Genomic DNA, 15,967 nt, shown 5'->3' on the forward strand with positions numbered 1-15,967 from the left:
TCAACGACTATTATGCATTACTATGTGCAGAGTATAGCACTTGGGGATGTAAACCTTTCACACTCACTATACTCTATAAATAATGCAAGTAATTGTAAAGCAAGAAATTGTACCAACACATTCTGAAAAGACTTTTCAAAATTTTTTATTTAGTTGTTTATTAAGCAGTCACTTCAATTAACTCCTCTTTCCTAATTATCACCTAGCACAGTGCCTGATAAATGTTTGATAAATATTTGATGAATAAATGATCAGTCTATTATCAAGATCTCAGTTCCAAAGCTTATACAAATAAACATAAAACATAAGTTTGTGCTCCGGCTTTTCAATCTGTGGACTGAAAGCAATTACATTGATAATGTCTTGTCATTATCAATAAAAGCATAATCTGAGGAAGAATTTTTTTCTCAAAGTTATAACTCATAAAACAAGAAAGTCACCTTATATGCATTCCTTAGAAATGTTCACTTTTCTACAATCTGGCTGCTGTCCACTTTAAGATATTCCCCAGAAATCAAGAGCTCTCTATTTTAAATAATACAAAACTTAGATTCAAAAATATAAAATAAATTGTGTAAGTAAATCTGGATTATTGAGGTGAATAAGTAACAGGGAAAATAGTATGAAATGCAATCAAACAAGCAACAGATAGATTACATAAGGCTCTGCAGGCCATGTTAAAGACTTCTTCACATTTTATTGAGCTAGAAAGCCACAGAGTTATGAGTAGAGGAATAACATGGCTGATTTGAATTTTTAAGGGCTATGAAATAGGTATTTTACCCCCATTTTTAGATAAGGACACTGAGGTTCACAAATGTTAAGAACTTTGTTCAAGGTCACAAAGCTAGTAAGTGGCAGGACTGAGATTCAAGCCCATGTTCTCCCCAGTTTAACAATCCTCCCAGAACTTCTTGCTTAAAACTTCTCTGCAACAATGTATCTCCTCAATCTCACACCTCTCTACTTTTTCTTTCTTTCCCTCTACTCCAAATATGAGCATTCCTCACATCGACTTCTCTTTCTAAACTCTCTCCCTTGTTGATCTAACCCACTACCACAACTTCAACTTTCATCTCTATGCTTATGACACCTAAACCTGAATCCCCAGCCCCAGCTTCTCTCTGGAACAGCAGCCTACATTTCTCAATGCCTCCTGGTTATTTTCCAGTCATATATTGCACTAGTAGCTAAAACTCAATATGCCCCAAAGCAATCCAGTATACTTCACTGAAAATATTTTTTCCAAAGCACTACCTTCCACACATCCCAATAAACAAGGCTTAAAACATTTAGCTTTATTTGATTCTTCCCTCTACCTTACATCTGAGTCACTAAGTCTACCATTTCTACATAACACTACCAGATTAAGCTTTATAAATCTAAGCATATCATCCCTTGTTGGCAATCTTTAGTGACTGCCTACTACCCACAAATAAAGCACAAACTCCACCTGTGATTCCCCAAAGCATACCATATCCTATTCTACCTGAATGTCTTTGTTCAAGCCATTCCTCTCCCTTACCTACCACCTATTTTTATCTTTCCAAATCCTACTCTTCCTTCAAGGACACTAAAATGCCACCTCTTCCATTAAGTTTCCCCTTATCTCTTAATCAAACGTGACCTTCTACCTCTGATCTCTCAAACCATTTTATGTGTACCATATAGCATTTATCTCGATGAATTTGTATTACAGGGCTATTCATGCCTAATCTCCCCTCCTGGACTATAAAATCTGAATGTAAGAAGTACGCCCCATTCATTTTACTCCCCACCATATCACGTAGCACATAGCTGCTACAAACAGTACCCTGCAAATAGCAGGCTCAATAAATACTTGGTAAATGCATAGAGAACAAACATTCCAATACTAATAGTCTAGGTTCAGATATTACTAAACCTAATCATCAAATCTCACAGTCTCCCCTTATTTGTGTATATATTTCATTAATATTTATCAGCAAATAACCAAAAAAAATGTTTTTAAGAGTCAAACGTTCATGACAAATATAATTTACTCAACAGTAAATAAACAGCCTTATTATTCAAAATAATCCATATCACAATGAAATCAACTAGAGAATTAGGAATGAAAGCAATCTGAGGGAAAATCTGCCGCCACAGGAATTACCAGTGTGGATTTGGCTCCCTCACTCCTCTGGGTGTGTCTCTCTCTACCAAAATGTATTATTTTATTGAAGAAAATAAACTTCCCAGGTAGAGAACCATTCCTTTTGATATGAAGAGAATTTTCTAGTGACCACACAAAAGGAAATACTGCTGGCATTGAAAGATACTAAGGATCTGAAGGTTTCTTTAAAAGCTTTTTTTTTTTAATCAAACAAACATCTGTTTTAATAAGAATCTACTGGCTCAGAAATATGAACAGTGATGGGTCATAATCATTTACAAACTATATTCAAATATTTATTAATTTTTATCCCTGATCTATGATAACTAAAGGGGCAAATAATGACAAACCACATTTGACCAAGTATACTCAGAAACAGTTGCTATAGAAAACAGTGAGTTCACAAAGTGTTTACTCCAATAGCAAACCCTCAACTCTCAACTAGAAGTGAGGTGCAAGAAGCTGTACTTTGTACTCAACAGAGAGCAGCCAAAGAATAACAAGAAATCACATACAAAAATAAGTTCAACAAATTCATGGCTGGCCAGGTAGCTCAGCTGGTTAGAGCACTGTTTACAACATCAAGGTCAGCACCAGCCCGCTGCCAAAAAACAAAAAAACTGGACAGACACAAACACACACACACACACACACACACACACACACACACACACACACACAATGTCACACCAATGAAATAAGAAAATTCATCATTTAATTGCTCATTTAAAAGAAAAGTGAGCCCTCACTTACATTCCATAAAAGTCTCATTGCTGATTTTGTTTTTTTTCTAGAAAATATGCTAAACCGTACCACTGAACTGATTTCTTCACTGTTAGTGGTTTTCGAGACATTAGCAACTAACTGGAGACTGTCTATATATTGCTTGCTTTTTATTCTTAGGAATTCCAACTCCTGCTTAAGTGCTTATTCAGAAGCTAGAGGTGATGAACTGATTCTTTATAATCTAACAGATTATAAAGATTATTTGTTCAAAGGGAGTAAATACTGAGTAAACATTTCATACTCTGAAGAAGCTTTTAAACATCTAAAGGTCAATGAAAATGCAGGTTTTAAATCATTCCTTCCCAAAAGTGCAAAAGGTTCTATTTTGGACTCAGCTAAACGTAAATGCCAGTACCACAATCTGGAGGTCCTGAAGAAAGCCACCTAGGAAAAGGATATTTAAGAAAGGTCTTAGAACCACCTGAGGTTAGTGAAAAAGTTTCCTTCTTAGGACTAAGAACTTAAACAGCATAGAATCCACACTCCCAAATGGGCAACTGTGTATTCTAAATGTATCATAAAAATCCAGGGCACTACACTTGCCTTAATTTTAGTGATAGTCTAGGGTTTAAACAGTTTAACAACTGTTTCGTGGGGGTGGGGGGGCAAGAGGTACCACTTATTTTGAATGTGTGGCAATAACTAACAACCAAGGAATAAAACATAACTTCATATAATGCATTTTGTTACATACATAAATAGTTAGAATACATTACTAAAGTGTAGGAATCGTTTTTAAAAACTATAAGAATTGAATTGATGAGTGAGGATTGGCTTTTTTTACAAATTGTGAAAACACAAATATTCATTATTATAAGGAAAAGCACATCTACATTTTCACATGATTTAAGCAGTAGAAGGTGAATAGTCACTAGAATAGTTGTAGATACCCAGCTGAAAAGAAGCATGAGAGCAGAGCAGAAATATAGATCAAGAAAGTAAACATGAAATGAATGAAAGGAACCAGTTTAGTACAACACACATGATAATATTTCACATGAAAAGCAGATACATAAGACCTATTTTATAGGCTTCAGAAAATACTCTTGATTACAATCTTCCTCCAAACCAGAACTTCTCCATTTCTATCAGCAATGGCAACTGCATTAATCAGACCTGAAAGCCTAGAAGCATAAGCAAGTACTCACGCTTCCCCAATATCTCAGTGTCTAAGTCCTGTTCATTCTTCCCAGGATATGCCTCTAGAACTGCACTTTCATTTTCTCTGACAGACCTGCTGAATATCTCCTCATTCCTGCACTATTCATGAGTTCATTCATTCATACCTGTGCTCATTCAAACACTTATTAAGCATTTACTGAAGTACTGTGCTAGTTCGGAATACAAACCACCATTCTAACAGAAGATAGAGAAAAAGATCACAATTAATGCACTATTTTGATACCACCACCACTTTATTAGGGCCCAACTAGTTACAGAGGCTATTCATACACACTATTATCCCATTTAAGTCCTCATAACAGACCTAAAAGATGGGTATAATTATCTTCTGCAATGCAAAGAGACTAAGGCTCAAAGAGATGAAGTAATTTTCCTAAGATCACACTGCTAATAAACTGCAGGGTAGGATTCCACAGGAGCACTGTCTCCTTCCACCACTTAGTGAACCTACTGTATCAATTTCTAAATAATCTTTCCAATCCAGTCTACCAGATTCATCATCTCAAAGCACCATTTTATACTTGTTATCCCGTTGCTCAAAAAAAGCTCTCAATGGCTCTTTTATCTTGAACTTCAGTCTGACTTTGGGTCAGAAAACCCAAGAACTGAATCCTGTCTTTTTCTCTTACTAGCTCTAAATTTTGTAAATCACTTAACCTCTCTAACCTTCTGTTATCTTACCTGTGAAAAGGGACAGAGCTGTGTAAGGATTAAATAAGATAAAATACATAAAGGACTAAACACATAAATGCTCACTAAAAAGGAGTTGTTAACACTCCTAACTCCTACAGGAGTTACAAACCTTCTGTTTTAGACAATGTACATATTACATTGCTTCTTTTACAAAACCACTTAGATTTCTGACTCAATTCACACTAGTCTCCCTCCTCTCCATTAAGAAGTACTCTATAATTACCTACTACATGAATCAATGTCTGTCCATCCAGGACCGGCCGAATATCTCAGATAGAGTGTGGTGCTCATAACACCAGGTCCAGGGTTTAATCCCTGTACAGCCAGCAGTAAAAAAAAAAAAAAAAAAGAAAGAAAGAAAAAAAGAAAAGAAAAAGTCTGTCCATCCTTATCTTCAAGGTCCAAGTCAAATGCCACTTCATCCAAGGAGCCTTCCCTAGCCACCCTAAATGAACTTCACTCCTAACTTAAGTGCCACTGGGAAATGAAGGGGGGAGGGGGAAATTGCATAATTATTCAAGACCTATTACAAACTAGAAAAATATGTTTTGTCTCAATTCACTCCCACAGAGAAAGATAAAGTAACATGCACAAAGTCAATTTGCTGGTAACTGATGGAGCTGAGATTCAAATCCAGATATCTCAGACCCCTTTTAAAAGCTTCTTTCCACCACGATACTTTGCATCTTGGCACACATTGGGGTACACATTTAATGCATAACTATCCAACACTAACAAAGAACATAGTGTTGCTATATGCTTTAAGTAGCCCCACCAACACACGTAAATATACTGAAACAAAACTGTCACGAAATAACACTTATTCTTAATACCTGAAATGCACTCTAACATTTCCTATTTTATTTTACTTCACTTAAAATGCTGGTCAGTTCCCACTAATTTTATTTCACAACCTCTGATGAGTAGCAACCCAAAGTTTGGAATACACAGCTACAAGGCCACAAGAGATGAAAAATTTATTCTCAAGAAATATTTAATCTAGGTGGAAATACAATAGCAAGACAATTCTTTTCTGACCCACCCCACCCCCCATCCCACCCTATGTTGCTGGAGTAGGAGAACCTATGTTCCTCTTGCTCCCCTGAACTTCCCTATCATAGAACATAATCAATAAATTGTCCAGGCTGTAGATATAACAAATAGCAGGCATTCAACAAACATTTGTTGAAGGAATGAGTGGATGAAAGTGCTATGGATTTTCAGAGGGAGAAATTACATAGCATAAACTCTCTCTCCACCTAGATCACAATCCTCTGAGGATAGGAACAATCATTTTGTATAGTTGAATACATCAAGAACTCCGTAATGTTTGCAGAGGTTCTATTTTTTAAAAAAACTGAACCATAGATTGGCCACAAGTCACATAGTCATATGGAAAAGCAGATAAACATGAATCTTTGCCAAAGAAAATCAAGAGAGAAATTTCCAGCTCCAATAAGTTTATTATTGTCCTCTACCCTAGATCCTTACTATTCAAAGCATGTCCCTCAGTATCAGCATTACCTAGAATTTTGTTAGAAATGCGAATTCTCAGTCCTCACCCAGACCTAGTGAATCAGAACCCCATTTTAACATGATCCCCAGGGGATTCCTAACACATTAAAGTTTGAGAAGCGTCAGTCTATATGATAAAAGTGAAACTGTCTCCTGCAACCTAGAGAGAGTCACTGTCTTTTCCTGTGTTATCTCTGTAACAAATAATCAGACTTTTCAAGTAGGTTATAGCCATGACACACTTTCAGGCACATTAGGGTACAAATCCAAATTATTACTTCAAGAAGAAAGAAGAGTTAATTGATCACTCTTTGAACACTGAATGCAACTTTTAGAAAACATCAAAAAATATGATCTCTGCCTTCTTAAGACAGAGGCTATAAAGGCAAGAAAATGAGACAAGGAACTTCAACTGTCAAAGTAATAAACCTTTAATACCAAGAATAAGGTTATTATAAAAAAAGATGTTGGTGAGAACATTTAAAAACAAACATCTTCAACATTTCTCAGTGTAACATACACATATTTCCAAATATTCTCTATTCATTGCCCTACATGTAAAGTCGCATAATAAAAAGACCTAGGTGACATAAATTCATATCCCCTCATCACCTGCACTAACTCAAAGACTGGAACCACCTTTTAAATCATCATGCAAAATATCAAATCAGGAGTATATTTAGCGAACTTGCAAAAATATTTGCAAAACCCTTAAGTCACAATCCTGTCATAACAAACTGAGACAAGCTCTGAGGCCACAGGGGACTTAGAACCAAATATGCCTTTTTCATTTTTTCTTAAAGGCAAAATAAAACAGGAGGAATTGAATGAGGAAAGACTACAGACCACTCTCATCGCCTCGCCGACCTACAAACACCTCTCCATCACAAGGCAGAAGAGGAAAAATAACGCAGGTATCTGAGTTCACGTTTTTAAGTGTCCTATTCTTAATCCTAAAAGTTGGGAGCCCATCCTCCTCCCAGCAACAGGCAACTTCTAATTCCCCTCTCCTTTCTCCCCTGTAGGAGCTCGGATACTCCCTCCCCTTTCGATCTCCCCCATCCCAAACTCCCCTCCCCAACACACACACACAAAAAACACTCCGACTCTCCCCAAAAGAGAAACCGACACAGGACAAGTGTCCCAGGGCCCCTCGGGAGCGCCGACTGCACCCCCGGCCCATCCTCCACACTAAATTCGCCCTGGCGGAGAGGCTGACGGGTCTCACCAAGTACAGCGGAGCATAGATCTTCAGGGACTCCTCCAGGGCGCCCCCGGTGATCTGCAGGAAGGAGACCCGACAGGAAGGGTGCCAAGTGTGGCCGATCTCGTAGCAGTTATGAGAGATGGACTTGCTGAGGGCCGCCATGACGAGAAGCAGCGCGGAGGGGCTGTGAGGGGAGAGAACCCGAGCTCGGGAGGGCCAGGGGCCAGCGCCCAACCGACGCCCTCTCACCCAGCCGGCAGCGGAATGGAGGGTAAAGGTCACGCGAGCGGGGTTACTCCCGGCCGAAGCCCTCGGATGTTGAGCGCTCGGCGTATCACGGCTCGAGGGGGCGGGACGCGCGCAGAGGGGGCGGGGAAAGGAGGAGCGTGCGCGCTTCCTCATGCGGGCCTCCTCCGAGGCGCGCCCCCGCGGCCTGGGCGTGCACCGCCCCTCAGGGGCCGGCGCGACTGAGAGCCGACGGTGTGCGCGATTCGGGGACGCGCCTTCCCCGCCCCCGCGAGCGTTCTGGTGGGTGCGCAGTGGTAGGTGGCCTGGGGCAAATTGCACCTGTCTCCGTCCTCTCTCAAAGGCCGGTCAAATAGAGCTGAGTGTAGTAGAAGAAAGGCATTAAATATCTTTTTTGGGAGCTGCTGGAGAAACAGGTTGTTAGAGGAGAGCCTGAGGCATATGTCATTCCCAGAACTGGCAGCTCCCCTTCCCGAGAGTGCCAGGTAACAAACAGCAAAGGCTGCTTGGTGGTTGCAGTCGAACTGCTCCCAGTCGCTGGACTTTCTAAGCTCTGGCGTCTGGAAAGGCTTGAAAAATCTCAGCCAGCTTTACACATACACCTCCCGTGTGGGGAAAGGGTCATCCTATCCAAACCCTAAGCCACTGAGCAATCCTAGCTGCAGCATCCTTGCCGGATGCTCGTCAACCAAATAGTACACACAGCAGAGGCAGCAGTCGTGTTAAAACTCAGACCTGAAAAGAGAGCTTGGCCAACACTTAGCATGACAAGGGACCTGTGTGCCTTATGAGTCACATAACCCCTCTGAGTGTCAGTGTCCTCGCCTGTAATAACCTCCCAGCTTCTTTGAAATTCTAAATTCTATAATTTCTTAAAGCAGGAATTTCCTACCTTTAGAGGAATCGCATTCTCATCCTCTAGTCTTCATTTATTCGTTCTGCAAATATTTACTGAGCCGTTGCTGTTTTTCAGGCACTGTTCTAAGCCCTGGAGAGACAGATGCGAACAAGAGACAAGATTTCTATTTTCATGAAACTAGCATTCGAGAGGGAGAAGACAGAAAATAGCAAGAAAACTAAACAAGATACTATAAGATAGGCGTAAGTTGTTTAAAGGAAATAAAAGAGAAATACTCAGATGAAAGCCCAAAAAAATAATGATAAAAACTTCCTCTCGTTCTCAAAAATAGGCAGTCCTAGGCTAAGATGGTGGTTCCATAATCATCGGGGATCCCAGACTCTGACAGGTTGCTCCGCCAAGTGTTACCTGTGATTTCCACCCTGACTTATAAAATGACTGCGGCACCTAGCATGACATCGACACGCTAGCCAGAAAGACCAGAGAAAAGGGAAGAGAAGGACATACTTCCTCTCTTTAAGAAAACTTCCCAGAAGGGCTGGCCAGTTAGCTCAGTTGGTCAGAGCATGGTGTTGATAACACCAAGGTCCAGGGTTCGAACCATGTTAACGGCCAGCCACCAAAAAAAATGAAAATCAAGACTTTCCAGAAGATCCACACAAACCACTTCTTGCATCCCTTGACCAAAGCTTAGTCACATGGCCATACTTATCTGCAGAAGAGGCTGAGAAACATACTCTTTTTTTATTGGTTGGACAAATGTCCAGCTAACATTTGAGGTTTTATTAGCAAAATGGAAAGAACAGATATTGGGGGCAACTAGCAGTGTCTGTCATAGCTCTATGCCTCTGGCTACCCAAACATCTGGGCACACAATTCTTTCTCCAGATGCAAAAGCAACATATAATAGATAAGAGTAGGTGTATAAAAGGAATGCCTCAGAGGCCAGCCACATCTGTGTGAAAAGTTAGACTAATGCAATAACAGCCCAAGAAGGAAAGTGAGTTGATAGCACTAGAAGCAAAAAAGGAAAGAGCCACTGCAGCGATTCAGGCACATGCCTAGAAGTGAACTGTAGCCCAAGGACTTCAGGTATTCTGAACTCACTGACAAAACCATCTCTACTATGAAATGGATTCACAGGTTCTCTAGGAAGAATGTCATTAAGTATTTGACTCATCTAACTAATGACCCTTCACTGAGAACAGGTGTACCAGACACTTTTATTATGGTTTGGCTTCCCATGCAGATCCATCTTGAGGGAGAGAATGAGTGTGATCATGGTAACAGATACCCTAGTTTGTATGAGAAGGTTTTTTCTCCTTGTTGTTTGATAAATTGGCATTTTCTTGTATACATTCACTTATAAGCTTGTTTTGTGTCACTTGGCCTGGGAAAGATAGAGCCTCCCCTGGTGTTCTTCCCAAACAAGGTTTATGACCCTTGCAGTTTGTAGGTGATGAATACTGTCATTACCAAGAAAGGTTAGGGTATGCTGAGATACCAGATACACCCCTAAATCTCAGGGGGCTTAAAATAAGAAAGGTTAAATTTGTACTTACACAAAGTCCAAAGCAGTTTGGCCAGCTGTTCAAGGCAACTTTCCTCTAAGTAGTGATTCAGGGATACAACCTCTTCCGTCTTTATTGGGCCTTCAGTGGTCACTTTTTACTTTATTTTATTCTTTTTGCTGGTTTGATTTTGTGTGTGTGTGTGTGTGTGTGTGTGTGTGTGTGTGTGTGTGTGTGTGTGTGTGTGATATTTAGTTGTGCATAGTAGCATGCACAAAATTTAAGTGTATTGCTTGATGAATTCTTAAATTTGCCTTCACTCTTGAGACTACTATACACATTAAGAAAAAGTATTTCCATCATCCCAGAAGGCTCTCTTGAGCCCCTTCCCAGTTAATGCACATGCAAAAATAGGTAATTGTTATTCTGACTTCTAGCACCATAGCTTCATTTTGCCTGTTCCTGAAATTTACATTAACAGAAGCATACATAGAATATTTTTTTGTATCTGGTTTCCCTCACTCAAGATTTTGTGCATTTTATTGTGTGTAGCTATAGTTCATTCATTTTTATTGCTGTATAATATTCTATTGTGTGAATATAACACTATTTTTCCATTTTAGAACATTCAGGTTGTTGCAAATTGTAAATAAGTGAAACACTTCAGGGAGAGAAATTTTAAAGCACTGTACTTTTCTCCTAAAAAAAAAGGAAGCCTCAAAAATATTTATAACTTACAATTTCTTGTTTATTTTCTTGTTTTTGTTTTACTTTAACTCTGCTATTAACTCTCCTGGTCTGCAGGACAAAGCCAGATGTCATATGTACTCAAAATAATGCATATTTTCTATCTCTCTTTTAAAACAATTGTCAACCAATTTTTCTCTGTTTTGGGTCTTTTCTCGTATTTGAAGACTTCCTCCCTTAAAATACTGCACCTCATATGCTTCTAGTTTGACTATAAATTAGTAATATTTTTATAAGTCATTTTGGCAGGATCTATCAACATGTTAAAAGTGTATGTACACATTTTTAAATGTGTCTAAATTGACCCAACAATTCTAATTCTAGGCCTCTATTTTATATAAATACTGACAAAAAAAATTCTCTAAGCATTATTTATAAGAGCAAAAAATATTTAAAATAATCTAAATGTCCACATCAAATAAACAGGTGTAAATTATGATCCATCCATATTGAAGAATGCAGATGGTAAAAAGAATAAGGTAGATCTGGACGCGCCAATATTGAAGGACATTCATGATATTCCATTGAAGGGAGGGTAGGGGGAATAAATTGTTTTGTATACAGTGAGTTTATTGCTTAAAGAATCAAAGATATGGTGTATATATGTATTTGTGTATATGTGTATTTGTATACACATTTGCATAGTCATTGAAAAAGGTATAAGAGAACACACAACAAATAAATGGATGGGGCAGAGCCCTTTCACCTTTTACTTTATATACCAATATATTATTTAATTTTTTTCCAGCTCATATGCATTCTACTTGCATTCAACACTTACTTCTGGATTAATTTTTTTTCTTGGGAGAGGTTATTTTTACATCATGAGTACTATTATTTTGAATCTTTAAATGTCAAAAAATGTCATTATTTTACCCTCACTCTACCTTAAACTAATGATCATTTGATTATGTATAGAATTAAAAATTTAACGTAATATTTCCCTCAGCATTTTAAAAGTATTTCTCTATTTTTATTTTGCACAGAATTTTGCTAATTAGATTTCCAATAATCTTGATTTTTCTTCCTTTGTAGGTTGTCTGTATTTCCAGTCTGGCAGTTTTTAGGATTTTCTCTTCATCTCTGATGTTCTGATGTCTTACTGTGGTTGTCATTATGTTTCTTTATTTCTTTTGTTTGTTTGTTTTATTCTGCTAATATTTAGTTAACTCTTTTAATCTGAAGTATTACATCTTCTTTTAGCTCTAGAAAATTAAAGTATTCTATCTCCTCTGTTCTTAGGCAATCTCCTGGAAATGCTATTAGACCAGAATTTTTTTACCTGGGGGTCTGTGGATAGTATTGAGGGGAGTCCAGGAACTTGGAAAATTACATTTTTATTTTCACTAACCTGTAACTGAAATATAATATGTTCTACCATTTGAATATAGACAACAAACCACAGAAATATGAGCAGTATTTGTGATGTTATCACCAATAAAAATCACAAATATTTTCATTTTATAATTGTGGCAGGTATCTCCAAAAATGGTAGTACACCAGTGTGAGATCTTATTCAATCTGTACATATATTAATATATCACAAAATTTTTAATTTTTGATTACTCCATTATAATATAATTTATTTCTCTTGTAATCTTATGTATTTTATTTTATGCATTTAGAAATATTATTCTGAGAAGGGATCCATAGTCTTCACTAGACTGCCAAACAAATCCAGGGCACAAAAACATTTTTTAAATGTTTACATGAGATCAATGGTAAAATCTCTGTAACCACCATAACTCTTAGCTTTTCTTTCAGTTTCGATGTTTCTATCTCTTTAGTTAGGTTAGAGAGAACTAAACATCAAGACAGCACATGACCAAGAGCAGCAACTTTTAGGTGGCTAGAGCCATAGCTTACTGTTTTGGTTTCTTATTTAATCACAGCTTCTGATCCAATAGACATCCTTGCCTGTTTTTGAACATTTATTAATGTATTTTTTGTCAGTACTGCAATTTTAGTGATGGAGGGAAAGATGATCAGTATGCATGCAGTCTGCCATCTTACAGCTGGGATGCATGTGTTAATTTTGCATTTAGAAAAAGAAGGGGAAAATGCAGCGCTACGTTCTTTCCCTTTCTATATTCTTTTTTTTTTTTTTTCCTTTTCTTTTATTGTGATAATATACCCTTCCGAGGCTATTTTATAAGCAAGACAGAAAACTAAGGGTGGTACAGGCTACCATTTATTCAAAGTCATGTAGCTAGTTAATAACAGGGCTGGGACTCAAATGCAGATCTTCTGGTTTCTTCTATGGTGCCTGCCTTTTTCACCTGTCTTAAGATATACCATTTTCCTTTCTAGGAGATGATAGTGTTGATATTATAAGCCATAGTCTAGGAAAATCATTGTGTTATTTTGCTGTTGTACACGTAGTTCTCTCTGCCTGAAACACTTGTCCGTCAGTTGGTCAACAAATATTTTAGAAAACTTGGTGTGTTCCAACTACTGATCTGGGTGCCAGAAATACAACATTAAACAAGACCCAGTCCCTATACACATGGAACTTATAGTCAGTCTAGTCAGAAGGATAAACATCAAATATTTAATTCCTCTTCCCTTCTTTTGGTGACCTTCTATTTCCCATTCAAGATCCAATGAAATGCAACTTCTCTGTGAAGCTTTCTGGGTGGAGTTAGTTGCTCTTTCTCTGTGTTTCACTTCTGTTGTCAACTGAGAACCAACTTTTTATTTTAATATTTTAGTTAACAGCATTTCCTGCCACTCCATTCACCTGTATCCCCCGACCAGTTGGTAAGGACAAGGTAGGTTTGCCCATTTATCTTGCTATCAAGTTCAGGACCTAGCACAGTGCCTGGCTCATAGTAGGCAATAAATACTTGAATGAATGAAACTGAAAGCAACAAAAGAAAACCAAGAAAATTCTCTATGACTCCTTTCTGTGCACCATATATCCACTTATGTTTTTAAGTTAAAAATGGCACTCCCTATTGACGATTTTTAAGTTTACAATTGGCAAAAATCTATTTTTATTGTTGGCCTAGTGACCAATATAAATGGAAATCGACATGCGAACACCTTCCAGCTGTTGTTAATTATAAAATCTTAAAATCTATTCAGAAATGTATTGATAAAATCCACCTTTAGTTTCAATTTTTCTGCCCTGAGTTGACAGTTTCCACAATCGAAACCCACTAAAATCCATACCTCCAAATTTATTTAATTCTACATGACCTATGAGTACAGAAATTGAATCCCTAAAGAATCTCAATTTCAAATTGGCTAACTCTAATTCTTTTTGAATTATTGTTGACAAGTCAGGTATTTAAGATTCAAGAAAAAGAAATCAAAATTAGTTTCACATTTATGTGGCAGGGAAAAGACTGTGTCCCCTGGAAGGAGGCAGCAGTTTCCCTTTGAACCCCTGTCTTAGGGCTGGACTCCCTTAAGAAAAGCAGAGACTACTGGGGGTAGAAAGTCATACTGCACTTATAACTAGAGCCCTGACTAAAAATGGTTCTGAGATTTGTGAAGGCTAGGGTGAGGACAAAGGCTTGAATGTTGTAATTTTAGATCTTCAAGTGATTTTTGCAAGAGGTGGAAATTTTCATTCATCTTGAGGCAGATTCATCCTTGGTTTGGGGAAAACGATCCAAATGGACCAGGTTTAGATGTGCTTATATTGATCCAGACCCTTTTCTGCAACGGAAGTTTGATATCTGTGTCTCCAGAGAGCTAAATTTTTCTGCATAATAATATTAAAAATTGTCTTTATTGTTGGTGAAGCTACATCTTTGAAGTTTACTATGCATTTGAAGAAATGTTTTCTTTAAAATGTGACTATAGACTACCCCAGACTGTATGGTATTGTTCATTTTAGTACAAATGCTTGTGCTTCCTGTTTAAACAGCTTCTCACAGGAGATTAGGAGTGAAGACCTTAGGTCTTCAGAGAAACTGCAGTTCAGATTTTGAGTTCATGCTGTATAAAATGCCATAAAAAGAAATGGGAGTGCGCTAGGCTTAGTGCAAAAAGTCCGGCCTGCTGTTATCTCACACGTACTAACGCTCAAATGCAGACTTTGGAGAATATGTCCAGTTGAATATTTTGCTTTCATGTGATGATCTCACAGAGGCTATAGGGACAGGCCTGACCCCATGAATGAGGAAGGAACAAAGAGAGAGTAGACAGGAAATGAGGTAAGAGGAGGCAGGCCTGAGACTAGAGAGACTATAGGGGAAAATGTGGTCTTCTCCTGGGGCTTCTGGAGATGGGGGCCTGGATTTTCAGAAGCACAAACTCAAGGGAAGTTGCCCCCAAATGGGGAAAATAAGAAGACCCTGCCAGATGGCCCAAGCTTGGGAACCAGGCAGGAAGGCACCTCTAAGACCCCAAGGCTTTCGCCTGTGGATTCTGAGAGCATTCAGAATTAGTAGCCATTTTTAAGTATGTTGGGTTTATAATTCTCTTCTCATATCCTAAGCATTCTGTAAAATTGTTTAAATATTACAGCCTGGTCTTCGTCATGCTGCGGGAAATTAAAGGAAGAGTCTGTGTCCACCTTTAAGAACATATAGTAAAGGGAAGAAAAGCCTTTCCTTTCCCCCTGAGAACAGCATAGCTGTGTTGGTATCAATCCTGGGTAAAGGAGGAGAGGGATGACAGTAGTGGAGATGTGATGAGCAATCTAGAATCACACGGGTGGCTAGGGCAGCATAGATTTGTGGAAGAAGTGAGCAACTGGGAGATGAAAAGATCTACTGTGGAGGAGAGCCTCATAAAAGACATGACTTCCTGTCATCAAATGAGATGAAAGTTCAAGTCATAGTAATTTGGACATTACAAGGTAAACCTGGCCTCATCTTTAATCATAGTCTAGTGAGGTCCAGCTATACTGGGTATATGTATCTGGAATGCATGGTAAAATATAGTCTTTGCATCTTAATAACCTGTTTAACATAAGGTTTGTGGAATATAAAAGAAAAGGCCTAAATGGGTTCCCAACCAAATTTGTAGAAATCTATTGATCACTTTACAGTCATGTTCTGTTTATCCATTTGTTAGTAATCATGCGTTGAATCCCATTATGTGCCACGCAGTATGGCAGAAGCCAAATCCAC

The 15,967-nt window shown here is 38.2% G+C and overlaps 1 protein-coding gene across 2 annotated transcripts in view; it reads right to left on the minus strand.

Moving 5' to 3' along the window:
- The window catches only part of TMEM135 (transmembrane protein 135), a 261,356-nt gene extending 253,522 nt beyond the window's left edge, over positions 1-7,834 (minus strand). For both annotated transcript variants that reach the window (XM_063093468.1, XM_063093467.1), the window contains exon 1: positions 7,539-7,834. In XM_063093468.1, coding sequence (XP_062949538.1) covers positions 7,539-7,679 — 141 coding nt within the window. In that variant the 5' untranslated portion in view covers positions 7,680-7,834. The remainder of the gene's footprint in view (positions 1-7,538) is intronic.
- Positions 7,835-15,967: the final 8,133 nt, after the last annotated feature.

The sequence above is a fragment of the Cynocephalus volans genome, chromosome 4 (genome assembly GCF_027409185.1).
Source record: "Cynocephalus volans isolate mCynVol1 chromosome 4, mCynVol1.pri, whole genome shotgun sequence".
Lineage (NCBI taxonomy): Eukaryota > Metazoa > Chordata > Mammalia > Dermoptera > Cynocephalidae > Cynocephalus > Cynocephalus volans.